Source organism: Phaseolus vulgaris, chromosome 9, assembly GCF_051622355.1.
Source record: "Phaseolus vulgaris cultivar YP4 chromosome 9, ASM5162235v1, whole genome shotgun sequence".
Taxonomy (NCBI): domain Eukaryota; kingdom Viridiplantae; phylum Streptophyta; class Magnoliopsida; order Fabales; family Fabaceae; genus Phaseolus; species Phaseolus vulgaris.
The window spans coordinates 23,472,469-23,486,436 of record NC_143506.1 but is presented as its reverse complement, the minus strand read 5'-3'; the positions used below and the strand labels follow the sequence as shown (position 1 = coordinate 23,486,436).

At 29.8% G+C, this 13,968-nt stretch overlaps 2 protein-coding genes across 2 annotated transcripts; both read left to right on the top strand.

Annotated features, from left to right (window-relative positions):
- The first annotated feature begins 506 nt into the window (after positions 1 to 506).
- Positions 507 to 3,310, top strand: LOC137820184 (cyclin-D4-1). Its single transcript, XM_068624098.2, has 6 exons — positions 507 to 1,163; positions 1,553 to 1,639; positions 1,731 to 1,829; positions 1,942 to 2,143; positions 2,282 to 2,406; positions 2,572 to 3,310. Exons 1-6 carry the CDS (start codon positions 873 to 875, stop codon positions 2,812 to 2,814), a joined length of 1,047 nt encoding a protein of 348 aa, XP_068480199.1. The 5' UTR covers positions 507 to 872; the 3' UTR covers positions 2,815 to 3,310.
- Positions 3,311 to 12,173: 8,863 nt separating this feature from the next.
- CHIL (Chalcone-flavanone isomerase family protein) lies at positions 12,174 to 13,968 on the top strand. The gene is made up of 5 exons (XM_068624097.1): positions 12,174 to 12,460; positions 12,575 to 12,658; positions 12,898 to 13,053; positions 13,362 to 13,588; positions 13,679 to 13,968. Coding segments are annotated over exons 1-5 (630 nt in total). The 5' UTR covers positions 12,174 to 12,459; the 3' UTR covers positions 13,841 to 13,968.

Sequence of the window (13,968 nt, the reverse complement as noted above, 5' to 3'; positions counted from 1 at the left end):
AATTACTAAGACACTTTGGGAATTTGAAGGAATGTTGTTCTGGTCAAATTAAACGTTCTCTGTTAATATTTAGTAACAGCATAAACTGCAGCAGAGGCTTAAATTTTAAAAATTTTATCAGATTCCAGACAGTAACGTCTTTGTTTTTTGGAAAATAATGAAAATTGCTTATTTATTATATAACAAACTTGCCTTTATTATTCAGGTTCACCTCCCAACGTCTCTCTGATAAATGTTCTCCAAATATTCCAATACAAATTTAATAAAACAGTAATGTGAGAAACAGACAGATCAAATATAAAATTGTTAGAAAAGAGGATTCAATTTGTATGTTTATCATTACAGTTTTTCTCTTCAAATTTAACTGATAATAATAAATTTGTTTGTTCTTGTTAATTCATAAATTAAGAGGTGTGTGTTATAGTTGTATTTGGAGAGTAAGATTAGAAAATGGTAATTAGCATTAGCATTGGTATTTTATGAATTAAATCGTATTAGAAGAATTCACACTGTGGAGGACCCCTCTGTGCCAACTCCACTCTCATCCTCTCTCTCTCTCTCTATCTGCCTTTTACCCTAAAAAGGGGTGTTCGTTTCCTTCATAAGGCCCTCTACTGCGGCACTCTTCTCAGTTGAGTGTAGAGAGAGAAAGAAGGAGTGTGAGAGAGAAAGAGAGGATTGCGTGGCTCTATAATGCTTTTGTTGTTATTTTCACAGATTGTCATCTCTTCCTTTTAACAATTTTCGTAAAAGAAATTCAACACATCACGCACTTACGCACAGACCCCATCAATAATCTGAACAAAAAGATTGGTTCTTGTGAATTTGGAGCAAGAGGGTGGTTGGTTGAGTTTTGTTTTTGAGGTCTTGCAATGGCACCCAGTTTTGACTGTGTTTCGAGCCTCCTTTGCTCAGAGGACAGCACCGTTTTCGACGACAGCCATTATGGAGGTACGATGACGGGGGTGTACGAGGACATCTGGCGTCCCCGGAGGCGCCACTTTGATGAACCGGATGAGTTGCCATTGCTGAGTGATGAGTGCTTGGCGATGATGGTGGAAAGAGAGTGCCAACTCTGGCCTGGTGTCCGTTACTTGAATAGGCTTCAGACTGGAATTTTTGACCTTGGTGCCAGAAAGGAGGCCATTGATTGGATTCACAAGGTGGGTTCAAGAGTTTTTTTTCTTCTTCTTTCTTAATCACTCAAAGCTCTGATCTTTTTTAACCATCCCTGTTTTGGTCTTTTTTCTTGTGAAAAATAGAAACATGGACTGTTCTTATATCCTGAAAAGAAATCTGAACCTTTTGGAAATTTTAGTTTGAATTTCACATTTCAGTGATTAATGATGAATTGATGATTCCCTTGGGACCTTTTGTGATTTAACTTGCATGTTCTGAAGGCCGATTGAATGAAATTTTTTTATTATATGCCTTTCAAGATGTTCAAAACTAGGATCAGACTTGGATTTACCTTGAACTGATTATTATTTAGTGCTTATCCGATTGTCTTTTAGCATGATCTAACCAGCGAACCTATATTCTTGTTTTATAGGTCCGATCGCATTTAGGATTTGGTCCTCTGTGTGGATATCTATCTATAAATTACTTGGATCGATTCCTGTCTGCATATGAATTACCAGTAAGTCCAAGATTGAAAAAAAAAAGAATATTTTTTTATTATGCCATTATATTGTCTTCTGGCTGTGATCTGATGTTTTTTCCACTCACAGAAGGGAAGAGTTTGGACAATGCAATTGTTGGCTGTGGCGTGTTTATCTCTGGCAGCCAAAATAGATGAGACAGAAGTCCCAGTGTTTCTTGATTTACAGGTAGAATAAAATATTTGTATATTTTATTTTCAGTGTTTGGTACCTACTAAGTCAATGTATTATTAGTTTTGCATGTGCTAAACGCTAATAATCTGTGTTGTCTATGATTCAGGTGGGTGAATCGAAGTTCATATTTGAGGCTAAGACCATCCAGAGAATGGAGCTTCTAGTTCTAAGCACATTGAAGTGGAGAATGCAATCAATCACTCCTTTCACCTTCCTTGATTACTTCCTTTACAAGATCAATGGTGATCAAAGTCCATTAAAGTCTTCAGTTATGCAATCTATCCAACTAATATCAAACACTGCAAGAGGTACCGATCTGTTTCCCCCCCCACACACTTCATTGCACAATTGGGTTGTTTTCTCAATGTGGCTCATCTGTGCAGTGATAATAACTGTGAATGGGTGGAATTAGTGATGGTAATTTGGATGGTGTGGATTCAATGCAGGAATTGACTTCTTGGAATTCAAGCCATCAGAGATTGCAGCAGCAGTGGCCATGAATGTCATGGGGGAAGCCCAAACAGTTGACACAGGAGAAGCAATTTCTGTTCTGATTCAACACGTAGAAAAGGTAAGGATGGTGGTCCAAACAAACATCATATACACTAATGATGGGTTTTACTTTGTTATCCTGGGATCATTTTTAGTTTATCACTTGTTTTGTAATCAATGATAAATACAATTGAAGGTTTAGTTGGTTGATACTAATAACATTGTGTCATTTGGATTTTGTCAGGAGAGACTATTGAAGTGCATTAAAATGATCCAAGAGTTGTCATCCAACAACAGGGGCTCTGTCAAGGATTCAAGTGGTTCTGTCACTTGCCTACCCCAAAGCCCAATAGGTGTGTTAGATGCTTTGTGCTTCAGCCACAAAAGTGATGACACAAATGATGGTTCATGTGCTAACTCTTCACATAGTACTCCTGATGCTAAAAGGAGGAAGTTAAACAAAACCTGTGGAGCAGAGCTATTGTAGGGATGTGGATTGTGAAATTTTCCATCATCCTTAGGATGCTTTTCCAAAAAATGGACATTATGTGTGTTTTATGGAAGGTGCCCCCCTCAAAGCAATACCAAAATGAGGCAGGAAGACATAGCTAGTAATAAATTATTTTTTATTGTCTAAAACAAAAGAGAGACCCTGGTGTAAAAAAAAATACCAAAACTATATAAGGTGAGGTGGGTCATGTGTGGAAGATGGGTGATCAAGTGAACATTCTTATACATTGCATGCTATTGGCATGAAGTGAGTAATCACCAGCTGTTAAAATATATTTTAGATCTCTTAACAGCAGCTAGACAACAAAGGAACTCAGAGAATCAGAGTATTGTATGTAAGTACAGTGGGGGAGTTTTTCATTTGTTCAATTGTTTTTTACTTTTGAGATGGGAGAGAAAAATAAACTTACAAAAAAAAAGACAGAGCTATATAATTTGCGGGAATATTTTATCTATGCTTATTTTCCATTTAATCAGTTTCTGATGTTATTTTTTTCAAAAGAAGACTACTGTTGTGTCACCAACCATATTCTCCTTTACTGTGAGTAAAAAGCTTTGTTAGCAATTCAATGACACTTTCACTGTTACAACATTGCTTTATTGTTGATAAGTTCATTGGTAGGCTTAACCTGTGCTGTGTTGCGCATGCAGCAAAGGGTAGGTCAGAAAGAAATACACAAAAAGAAAAAAACTATTTTCTTCCATTGCAGGCAACCATAAATGGACAAAACTTGAATCATAACCACAACATGCATGAATCCCATTCACTCATTTCTCTATTTTCTACATAATTACGCCTACGCTTTCACACTGATTGCACAAAACCAAAACCAGACAAACTACAAATCAAAACACTGCTGCCACTTCACTTCAATTTCACTAATATTGTAAACTTTTCACACCATATTAAACCATTTATTATTACAAACTTTTATCTGTATCCAACTTTCAGAGAAATTATTCAATAAGTTTAACTTTTTGGTTCCTTGAAATTAAAGAGTATCTTTATTTGTGGGTGCTGAAAATTTTAGACTAACAAAACTGTAAAAGTAATATTTGCATAAAGCTTTGCCACGTGAAAGAGGTATATAATAAAGTATATTTAATGTTTCTTAGGCACATTTTTTTTTAATTGAAACTCCTTAAAGCTAGATTCTTCAATAATTATAGGAGTTTACATTAAAAAAGACATGGAAAGAGAAGTTATTACTTCTTGAACACATAATTGTTGTTAGTGTATGACTGGATGAAAAAAATTAAAGAAAAAATAAAGGTTTTCAAAGGCATGCCTGTGGATAATTACTACATTTTATTAAGGCTTGCATTATTATTTATTTTTCTTGGTATATATCCACCTTAAAAAAAACAAAATCTTGTTTATCTGACCTTTTAAATGTTAAAGACAACAACATTACATTACTCACTGTTTTTTAATTACTGACTTTATTTGTTTTTATGTCTCGTTTTAATTAAAAAATATTTATATTTATCCCTTCTTTAAATTATAAAATAAAATCAGCTATTATTTCTCGATAGATAACAATAATTTGTATAAAATACTAATGTAATACATGAAAAAATAAAAGATATAATAGAAAAATATAGTTTTACTACTTTTTATTGGAGTAGAGGAAATTAATTTTCTCTAAAAAAAATCTTATTTTAACTTAATAAAGATATATAGATAGTGATTTTCTCTTCTACTATTTTTTTCATATATTTAAGACAAATTTATTAAAATAAAATAATTTTAACACTCCATTAAATATATTTTTACAACATTTTGAAAAAACAACACATTTGGATAATTTATTTTTTTCAATATCATATTCTGCTAAATATTTATCCAAATAATATACCGTGTCAAATAATTACTCAAATAGTAGAGTATGATTTAGCAGTTCATAACTCGATTCCATTTTATACTTATTTTTTTTATTTGTTTAAAAATAAAGGAAATACATTTTTAAAACTATAAAATAAAAAATATTATATTAAAAAATAAATATTTTGTGTAAAATTGTACAAAAATATATTTTAAAAATAAAAATTTAGAAAGGTGATTGTATTAAGGAATATAATGTTATAAAAATAAATATATTAAAAAAATAATAATTTAGTAAACTAATTATATTATAAATAATTATTTAGAAAATACTATAATTTAAAAATAATTTAGAAAAGTAATTATTTTAAGAACTAATTAATTAGAAAATTAAAAATTTGAAAATTTAATTTGTTAGAAAATTAAATACTTAGAGAAGTCATTATTTTGTTTTGTATTCAATTAAAAAATAATAATATTAATAGCTATTTATTTATAAATAAAATACAGATTAACTAAATGTAAAAAATGTAAAACAAGTCCTATATTAAAAAATATCTTAAGTCAAGTTTCAATATTACATTCATAAATACTTTAATTATTATATTTATTATTCATAAATCAATAATTTAAATTATATAAACATTTTTTACTATTTTTTTTTTTAAAAAAAATCTTTCCTTCTTTCTATGAAAATTTCAAACCAAAATTTTATAAAAAAATATTTCTTAAAATATATATTTTTGCAAATAATTAAATTCATCAAATAGTTATTTTTTAAATTATTATATTCTATATAACTGTTTGTGTAAATAGTTCTTTTAAGAAATTATTTTTCAAACCAAATTATTAAATAATTATTTTTAAAACTCAAAATTAGCAAATATATTTCCTTCATTTAACAAAAATAAAATGAAGTTTAAAATGAAACCAAATTTTGAACTGATATAGTAAAATGTGATGTTCAGATAATTATTTAACATAATATCATATTAGGATAAATATTTGACATAATATCCTGATTTAAATTTGTTATCTGGTTAAAACTTAATTTTAATATAAAACAAAGATAAATTAATATTTTTTTTCAATTTGACGAGTTTCAATTCTTGTTGGTGTATGACTTTTTCTTTCGGTTTAGCTAATTTTTAAGTATTTTATTAGCTTATAAAGGAGTTCATATTATAACTATGAAAATATTAACCTAGAGAAGTATTAATTTTATTTTCATAATATACATGATATATGTTTAAATTTTTTTATTATATAAAATAAACATTAATTTTGTTAGTACCAAGAAGGACCTAGGTTGGGTCTAGGTCTTCTTAACATTTTATTTTAAAGAATTATATGTATATATGCATATACTTATAGCAAGAGAAAGAGACATGGTAAGACATTATGCAGTAGAAAAGAAAAACGTTTTTGCTTCTTGCACTTTATAATTGCTAATAGCACCTCATAAGTTTTAAAATACCATTGAGGAGTTGAGTTTCAACACATCTACTGCGTAACCATGTTATCAATAACAGAAGGTCAAAAATCCAGTAGATAGCAGACGTTGGCGCCACAATAGAATGTCTCCTTTTAGAAATTGTCAATGGTGGTTCGCAAACAACAGAGAAAACTCAAATGGCAGTAGAAGTGAAGAAGAAATGGTTAATGTACAAAATTCATATGGTCATTTTATACTTTTTCGCCCAAACTATGAGGGTGCAATTAGCAAATAAGGGGAGCAGGAAGCAAAAGGAAAAAAAATAATTCAACTATCTATTTTTGGCTGCTTCTTCTTGCACCTCCATACATTATTGAGACACCCATACTAAATGTGAAAATACTTTTTTGTTCTTCTGTAAAAAAATAAATTAACCTTTAAAGTCTCACATCCTTCATATTTTGAATTACATAATTAATAAGATATTTTCGGATATAGTAGTCTTCTTTAGATTTAGAGGAATCCGAAAGTATTTAAAAAAAATAATATTCTGAATTACATAAATAGATAATCTATGGATTATGTAATCCAGATTATACTTTAAAAAAATGGTATTTTGGATTTCATAGATTGAAAGTATTTTCTGAATTTTAGAGTAGCTTATGGATATGGATATGGATATATTACGGAAGCTAATCTCATATCCAAAAAATACTTACAGATTATATAATCTAGAAGCTAATCACGAATCTGTTAATCCAGAAGGTAATTAAAAATCTGGAAAAAGAGTTCTAGATTACGTAACCAAAAATATGAATTACACTTTAACTTTTTTTACAAAAAAGACACTTTTTTAGAATACAAAAATCTATGGGGTGAAACAAGAATGTGTGGAGTTCAGGAAAAAGTAGTGTCTATGTTTCTTTCCTCGTGGACTTTTCTTTCATCGTGATCTTGCGCTTCTAAACAGATGGACTTTGTTGAGGTATTATAACTATTGGGATGCTTCTTTTTGCACCTTCATAACTTCCATTTGCACCCGTGAAAAGGATTGTATGGCAATAGAGTAGAAATATTGGTTTTCAGTGAGATAGGTGCGGAGAGCTCACCGAAAGAGGTGGATGTTTAGAAGTAGATTTTGACACACTATTTGAATTGAGGCGAAGATCATTAAGTTTAAAGGTTATTAGTTGTTTGGGTTTTGATTTTTTGTTTCGAGCAGCGTAAATTCTTGTATTAAAATTTATTTTGAATTGTGTAATCTATTTTTATGGTAAGACTTATAAATTATAAATTAAAATTATATTTAAATTAAACAATTTAAAATATAATTATTTTATTAAATTTAACTTATAAATTTTATAAGTCGTGTAATTTGAAAGTATTTATCGGATTATATAAATTGAAAAATTCGATAAACAAATTTAGAGTAATATTGTATACAAGGTAACAAAATGATTCAGTCCAATCTTTTTTAATTATTTTAAATTTTTATTTTATTTTTAGGGTCTCAACATGTATACTATATTTTAAGTTTTTTTAAAATTTTGTTTTGGTGTAAAAAAATTGTAATAGATTTTAATATAATTATAACTTAGATAAGATAACATTTTGATAGGGTCATCTTAAATTTATCCAATATTATAAGTGATTTAAATGAAAAATAAAATATGAATATTTTATTAGTTAAGTAAAAAATATGAAATTTAATTTAATAAAAATATTATATTTTTGAAATATTTTTTTTCTATCTTGTTTATATTTAGGAGAGATTTTTCATTTTTTTAAATCCAAGTTCATCTCAATGTTGCTAATAGAGAGAAAATTATCCATGATTTTTTCATTTACAAAAAGTTTATCTTTATCCATGAAATTTTTTTTTGGACAAATTTGAGTTTTCTGTGTTAAAACATAACTTGTTGAAACCTTATCCAAGTAGCTAGAATTTTAAGTAAAATAATTTAGTTAAAAAAATGCTAATGCATTATAGTAAAAGGTTTAGATTGTAACTTTGTTTTATAGGGTTATACATGTTATATGTAGGAAACTCAAAAGAGGGGACTTACTAATGTCTGACTGGAATGTGATTATGTTTTGGTTTGTGCTACGTTTAATGTTAGGACCAATGTTGTTCTTTGGATGCATTGTAATCAATGGAATACTTGTCTTAATTACTGTGAGGAAATCAGATTTAGGGTTACTCATATTTTTTGTGAAGGAAATGCGTGTGCTGATAAGTTGGTTAATTTAGGATTTATTTATAGAGAATATTTTCATTGGTATAATATGCTACCATCTAGTCTGTTCTTAGAATTATTTATGAATAAGTATAGTTTACTTATATATCATTTTTGTTAACATTGGGATTTGGTCTACTCTCCCCATATTTTTGTATTTTTTTTTTCTTTTTTAATAATACTTTTTTCATGTGATGGTAAATGATTATTGTTACTTGAGGTGTCAGCATAGATGTCAAGTTGCATAGTAATGTCTCACATGAAAACTTTTATTTAAAAATGAGATATGTTTTCACCATAATATTTGATGAAACTAAGTGTAACTTAAATCATGGTGGGGTATTTTGGATTGAAATGAATGAAGAATGGAATGTAAGTAATTAATAGTTGAATTTAATCATTTTAAACTTATGTAAAATTATGTAAACTTGAACTAATTTGATTTTTATTAAGATTGAAATTCGTTGGATTTTTCTTCACTTTTAAAGGTTAAAACATAACTTGGAGAGAATATTTTTCAGAGGAGAGAGGTTCCATATAATAGAATTTTCATCAAAGTGAGAGTTTATAGAATAAAGAATATTAAATTATATGTTTAATTGTTTTGTTTGTTTTTATTAAATGAATTATGTTATATAAAAAAATATAACTGCAAAGTGTAAATTGACATGATTTGAGGTTGATGACATAATATGGACATATTATTTACCAAAGAAGTATACTATATATTGTATAGTGGTGAATGTATGAGGCGGTGAAAGTTGAAAAAAAATTCTATAACTTAGTTTGTAGTTTGAGAAAAAAAAAATTATCTTTTGTAAGTCATAGGAATTTAGTTTGTAATAGATAGTGTTATTTTTCTCTTTTCAAGCATAAAAAATGACAATAGTACATTATATACCGAATTTGGAATATCTATATTTAACGCATATGTCTTTTTTAAAAGTCGTCAAATGTTTAGTATGATAGGTTTAAAGAGATATGAATGTGATGATCATTAGATATGGGGGTGGTGGTGGTTAACAGTAGCTAAGGTTCTGGTGGTGGTGGTTTAGGGTTTAGGATTTATGGTTTTTTTTTATTAGCAATAAGGATTGAATAACAGGAACCACTTAAGGAGTGGTTCAATATACATACCTATATAATATGAATCAATTTCTCAGGTCTCCCAAACGAACAAAGGATTCCTGGTTTAGAGTGTAAGGTTTAGGGTTTAGGTGGTGGTGTGCAGCAGCTAAGGGTCTAGTGGTGGTGATGGTGGTGGTTGTGGCAGTGGTGGGGTGGTTTAAATAGAGACAATAGTAACTCAACAAATCACAAATCGTAAAAAGTGTATCTACAACAAGCAAATGAGTGGCATCAAGAATCCACATTCCAACAAACTCACCCCACAACAACTAAGGGTGGCAACGAGTAAAAAATTAGAAACATAAATCCAGATCAACAAACACTGAAGATCAAACCTAGAAAAAAATTGCAATCACACTCTTCATTTCCAACAATTCAGAACAAGAATAAATCCTGCCAAATTAGGATATACAATTTTGTAAACATTTTAAGTGCATGTTAACCACTAACACTATCTCAAAGTGAATCTAAAAAACATGTCTTTTAGATGAAAGCGTATTTGGATTAAGAGTCTATAAGAAAATTGTGTATAAAAAGATGGTAAGAAAATGAAGATTTTTTATTATCTGTATATTTACATCACTCCAATGTATAGTTAATATATACGAGTGTATGGAGACTTACTCTCCAAATTACAAACTAATTATGTAGGAATCCACTAATCATGACATTCTATCATTATTAATAAGTGCATATAATTTGACCGAATAAAGTCACGCATTATTGCCCCGAGAAAGCAGACTTCGTCTTGGTGAGCATATTAGGCATAACTATCTCCAAGACTTAAAACAGTCGAAAACCACCAAAAACAAATATCTCATAACAGTAATATGTAAGTTCAGAACCTCCTCCGAGAATTTTAGTGGAAATTCCTGATTTCCATAAAGGATTGTTAGTTGTGCTAGCAAAAACGTGGCTTTTAAGCCTTTTGAAATTAAGAGGTTCACCTCCTCATGGATAAGTCATATAAATTGTACTAGACAAAGTCAAGAGTTTTTCCTTGTAGTCATGGTTGAAAACAGTTATAAATATATCTTTATAACTCCTCGTGTCCCACCTAAACACACGAGCATGACGATCAATATTTCTATAGCAAACTTTCCTTAACTTTTCTTTCCCGATATTAACATGGTTGATTTTTGTCCACATATCTCAAAAAAATTAAAATAAATACAAACAAGAGTAACTCAACAAATCACAAATTGTAAAAAGTGTATTTCCTGCAAGCAAATCAGTGTCATCAAGAATCCACAGTCCAACCAACTCGCCCCACGACAACTAAGGGTGTCAACCAGTAAAAAAACTAGAAACATAAACCCAGATCAACAAACCCTGAAGATCAATCCTAGAAAAAAATTGCAATCACACTCTTCATTTCCAACAAACCACAACAAGACGAATCGACAGGTTAAATTACTTAACCCACCCGTATTTTTTGGGTAACAATATGCATTGTCCACCCCGCATTACCATCCCTAATAATTAAGTTGAAGAGGTTCATGGTCAAAAATAAAAAATAGTGGATATTAAGATTTTCTATCATATAACCAATTTTTTATTAAATTCATTTGAATTTAAATTTAAATTTACTTGGTATTTTATTTAATACACCGAAAATAACGTTATTTATAGTTTTAAAATTCATTTTCCTATAATCGATTATTTTTTACAGAAAGATTTATCTAATAATTTAATCTTGAATTAATGAGGATTACATTCCAGATAAAATTATAAGCGGCATATCAATATTAAACATTACGCAGGTGTCCAAAAAAATAAATTAAAAATAAATTTTAATTATTTTAGATAAATTTGACTTGGAATTTTAAAATAAAAAATGTAAAAAAATTATTTCACGTTCCACAATAATTCATATAAGAGATTAAACCATTCTCGTAAATATAATTTTTACTTCGATATCATAGAAAATTATTGTTTTTTCTTTGAATTTGTATGATTATAAATTATCTTTATATTGAAGTAAGTTTTAATTTTTTTTTATTAAAATAATTAATCTTATGCTATTAAAATGTCATGAAATAATTTATTTTCATATAATCTTTACATCCAAAGCAAGACGTAAAAGTAGTTATCTAAAAGTAGCATCCCTCTTCCCATGTTCAACCAACAATATGAAGAACTTCTCACAAAAATTATAATGTGAATTGTTTGGCAACTTCATTAATGATTGATACTTTTGTATTGACATATTAAAGACTTTATTTAAAATATAATTGAATACACATAATAATCTGTCATATCATCTAATGAGTTTAGAACATTGTTTTGGCTTTGTAATTAGAAGGTGGTGTTATTCACCAACCCAACTTGTTTAAGTAATTGCACTTTAGACTCATAATGCAAATGTGTCAGAAGAGTACAAAAATAAAGCTGAAAAATATAAAATTGTTTACAGATGGGTTGGTGGTAGAATGAACGGTGGCTCTCGTGCCACCTACCCCGTGGCTGGCCTAAGAACTTCTCAACTAGTCAAACAAAGGCATCAAATTTGAATGCAAAATTAAACCTGTCAACATTCATCGTTGAACTCAACCATTTCAACTCACCTCATTTCATCATTTTTATTTCTTTGGAAAAAAAAAACTCTACACCATTAAAATGTTACAGTTTAATTTCTTTGAAAACCCTCCTGTGCAAATGAAATATATATTTGATGTAATGGAAATATTATTCATTTGTTTGTGATCAACACATGTTTTTTAGTACAAATTAATACAGATTATTGGTCTAAATAATATGGTGTATGGATAAAAGGTTTTAGGGAAGAGCCAACCTTAAATAATATAGAAAGTTAGTAATTGACTAACTGTGTAAGATCAAGTTGCTCAACCTACCTACCACCTTATTTTTCAGCCTTGAAGGGAGGGTCTAAATAAATAGCCTTATGTATCCACTCTAATTAACTCACCCTTTTTGCCACAGCACTTTGTTCATCTCCACTCTTCTTCTGCTCTCCAATCTCTATCAAATTTAACTAGTAAGATCTCTCTCCTTCAATCCGATGACTTGCTAAATGTTGTTTATTGATTTTAATCTGTTGGTTGGTGCTTATGTCTAAGAAATATTGTTTGTTTTCTGAATTTCATTTCAGTGGCTACAGAACAGGTGTTGGTTGATGAAATCCCTTATCCTTCCAAGATCACTACTACCAAACCCCTCTCTCTGCTTGGTCATGGTAAACTTCCTCTACTTGTAGCTATGTTTCTACTCTGCTCTTCTGAATTATTTTTTTTCCATTTTTAAGATGGGATGAGGTTTAGGTTTTATAGTGTTCTTCTGTATGCTAATGTTTTCATCCAAATTAAAAATTGAAGCAGTAAACTTAAGACAGAAAGGGATATAGATCATAGACTTCAATTTTTTGTTCATTTATGAGTAGCAAGTAGACACAACTTGATTTTCTTCTTTGATCAGGAATCACCGACATGGAGATCCACTTTATCCATGTGAAATTCTATTCAATCGGGGTCTATTTCGAGCCTGAAGTAGTAAGCCACTTGCAGCAGTTCAAAGGAAAACCAGCAAAGGAGCTGGAACAGAATGATGAGTTCTTCGATGCTCTCATTTCTGGTAAGTGTTTATCCGTAGTAGTCCTAAAGTTCTGTCGAATATCTCTTTAATAAGAGGCCTTCTAATCATTAATTGGTATCATCAGTGAAATAATAGGAAAATGGTTTAATAGTCCTCTCAAAACGTTCTTAATGTGATTTTGTAGGTAATTATCATAAAGGTTAACAAATTATCAAACATCACAGTTTGAGATTGAATGATAGTGTAAAAAACCTTACATATTAGTGCATATATTATATATTCATACTGATATATTTCTAAATGCTAAGTAGTTGTAGTGAATGACCAATGTATGTATGTATATACAGCTCCGGTTGAAAAGTTTATTAGACTTGTGGTGATCAAAGAGATCAAGGGTGCACAATATGGGGTTCAGATAGAGAGTGCTGTGAGGGATAGGTTGGCAGCTGAGGACAAATATGAGGAGGAAGAAGAAGAGGCTTTGGAAAAAGTCATTGAATTTTTCCAGTCTAAGTACTTCAAGAAGCATTCAGTCATCACGTACCATTTCCCAGCAGATTCTGCTACTGCTGAGGTAAAGCATTGTTATCAACTTATTGCTGATTACCTTTGAGTTAACCTTTTACTTAAAAGGGCTTGATTTTGTATTGAATTTATTATGCAGATTGTGGTATCTTTGGAGGGGAAAGAAGACTCCAAGTTTGTGTTAGAGAATGCCAATGTGGTGGAGGCCATCAAGAAATGGTATATTGGTGGCTCAACGGCAGTGTCCACCACAACCATTCAATCTCTAGCTAGCACTTTTTCTGAGGAGCTCTCCAAGTGAACATAACTTTGCACTGTGTAATCATGGGGTTATGTTTTGTATTGTTAAGTTGTAGTAATTGAATTTTTCTTCACACAATGTTTGAGGATCTCTACTTCTGAATAATGTTAATCTTGTGACTTACCAAA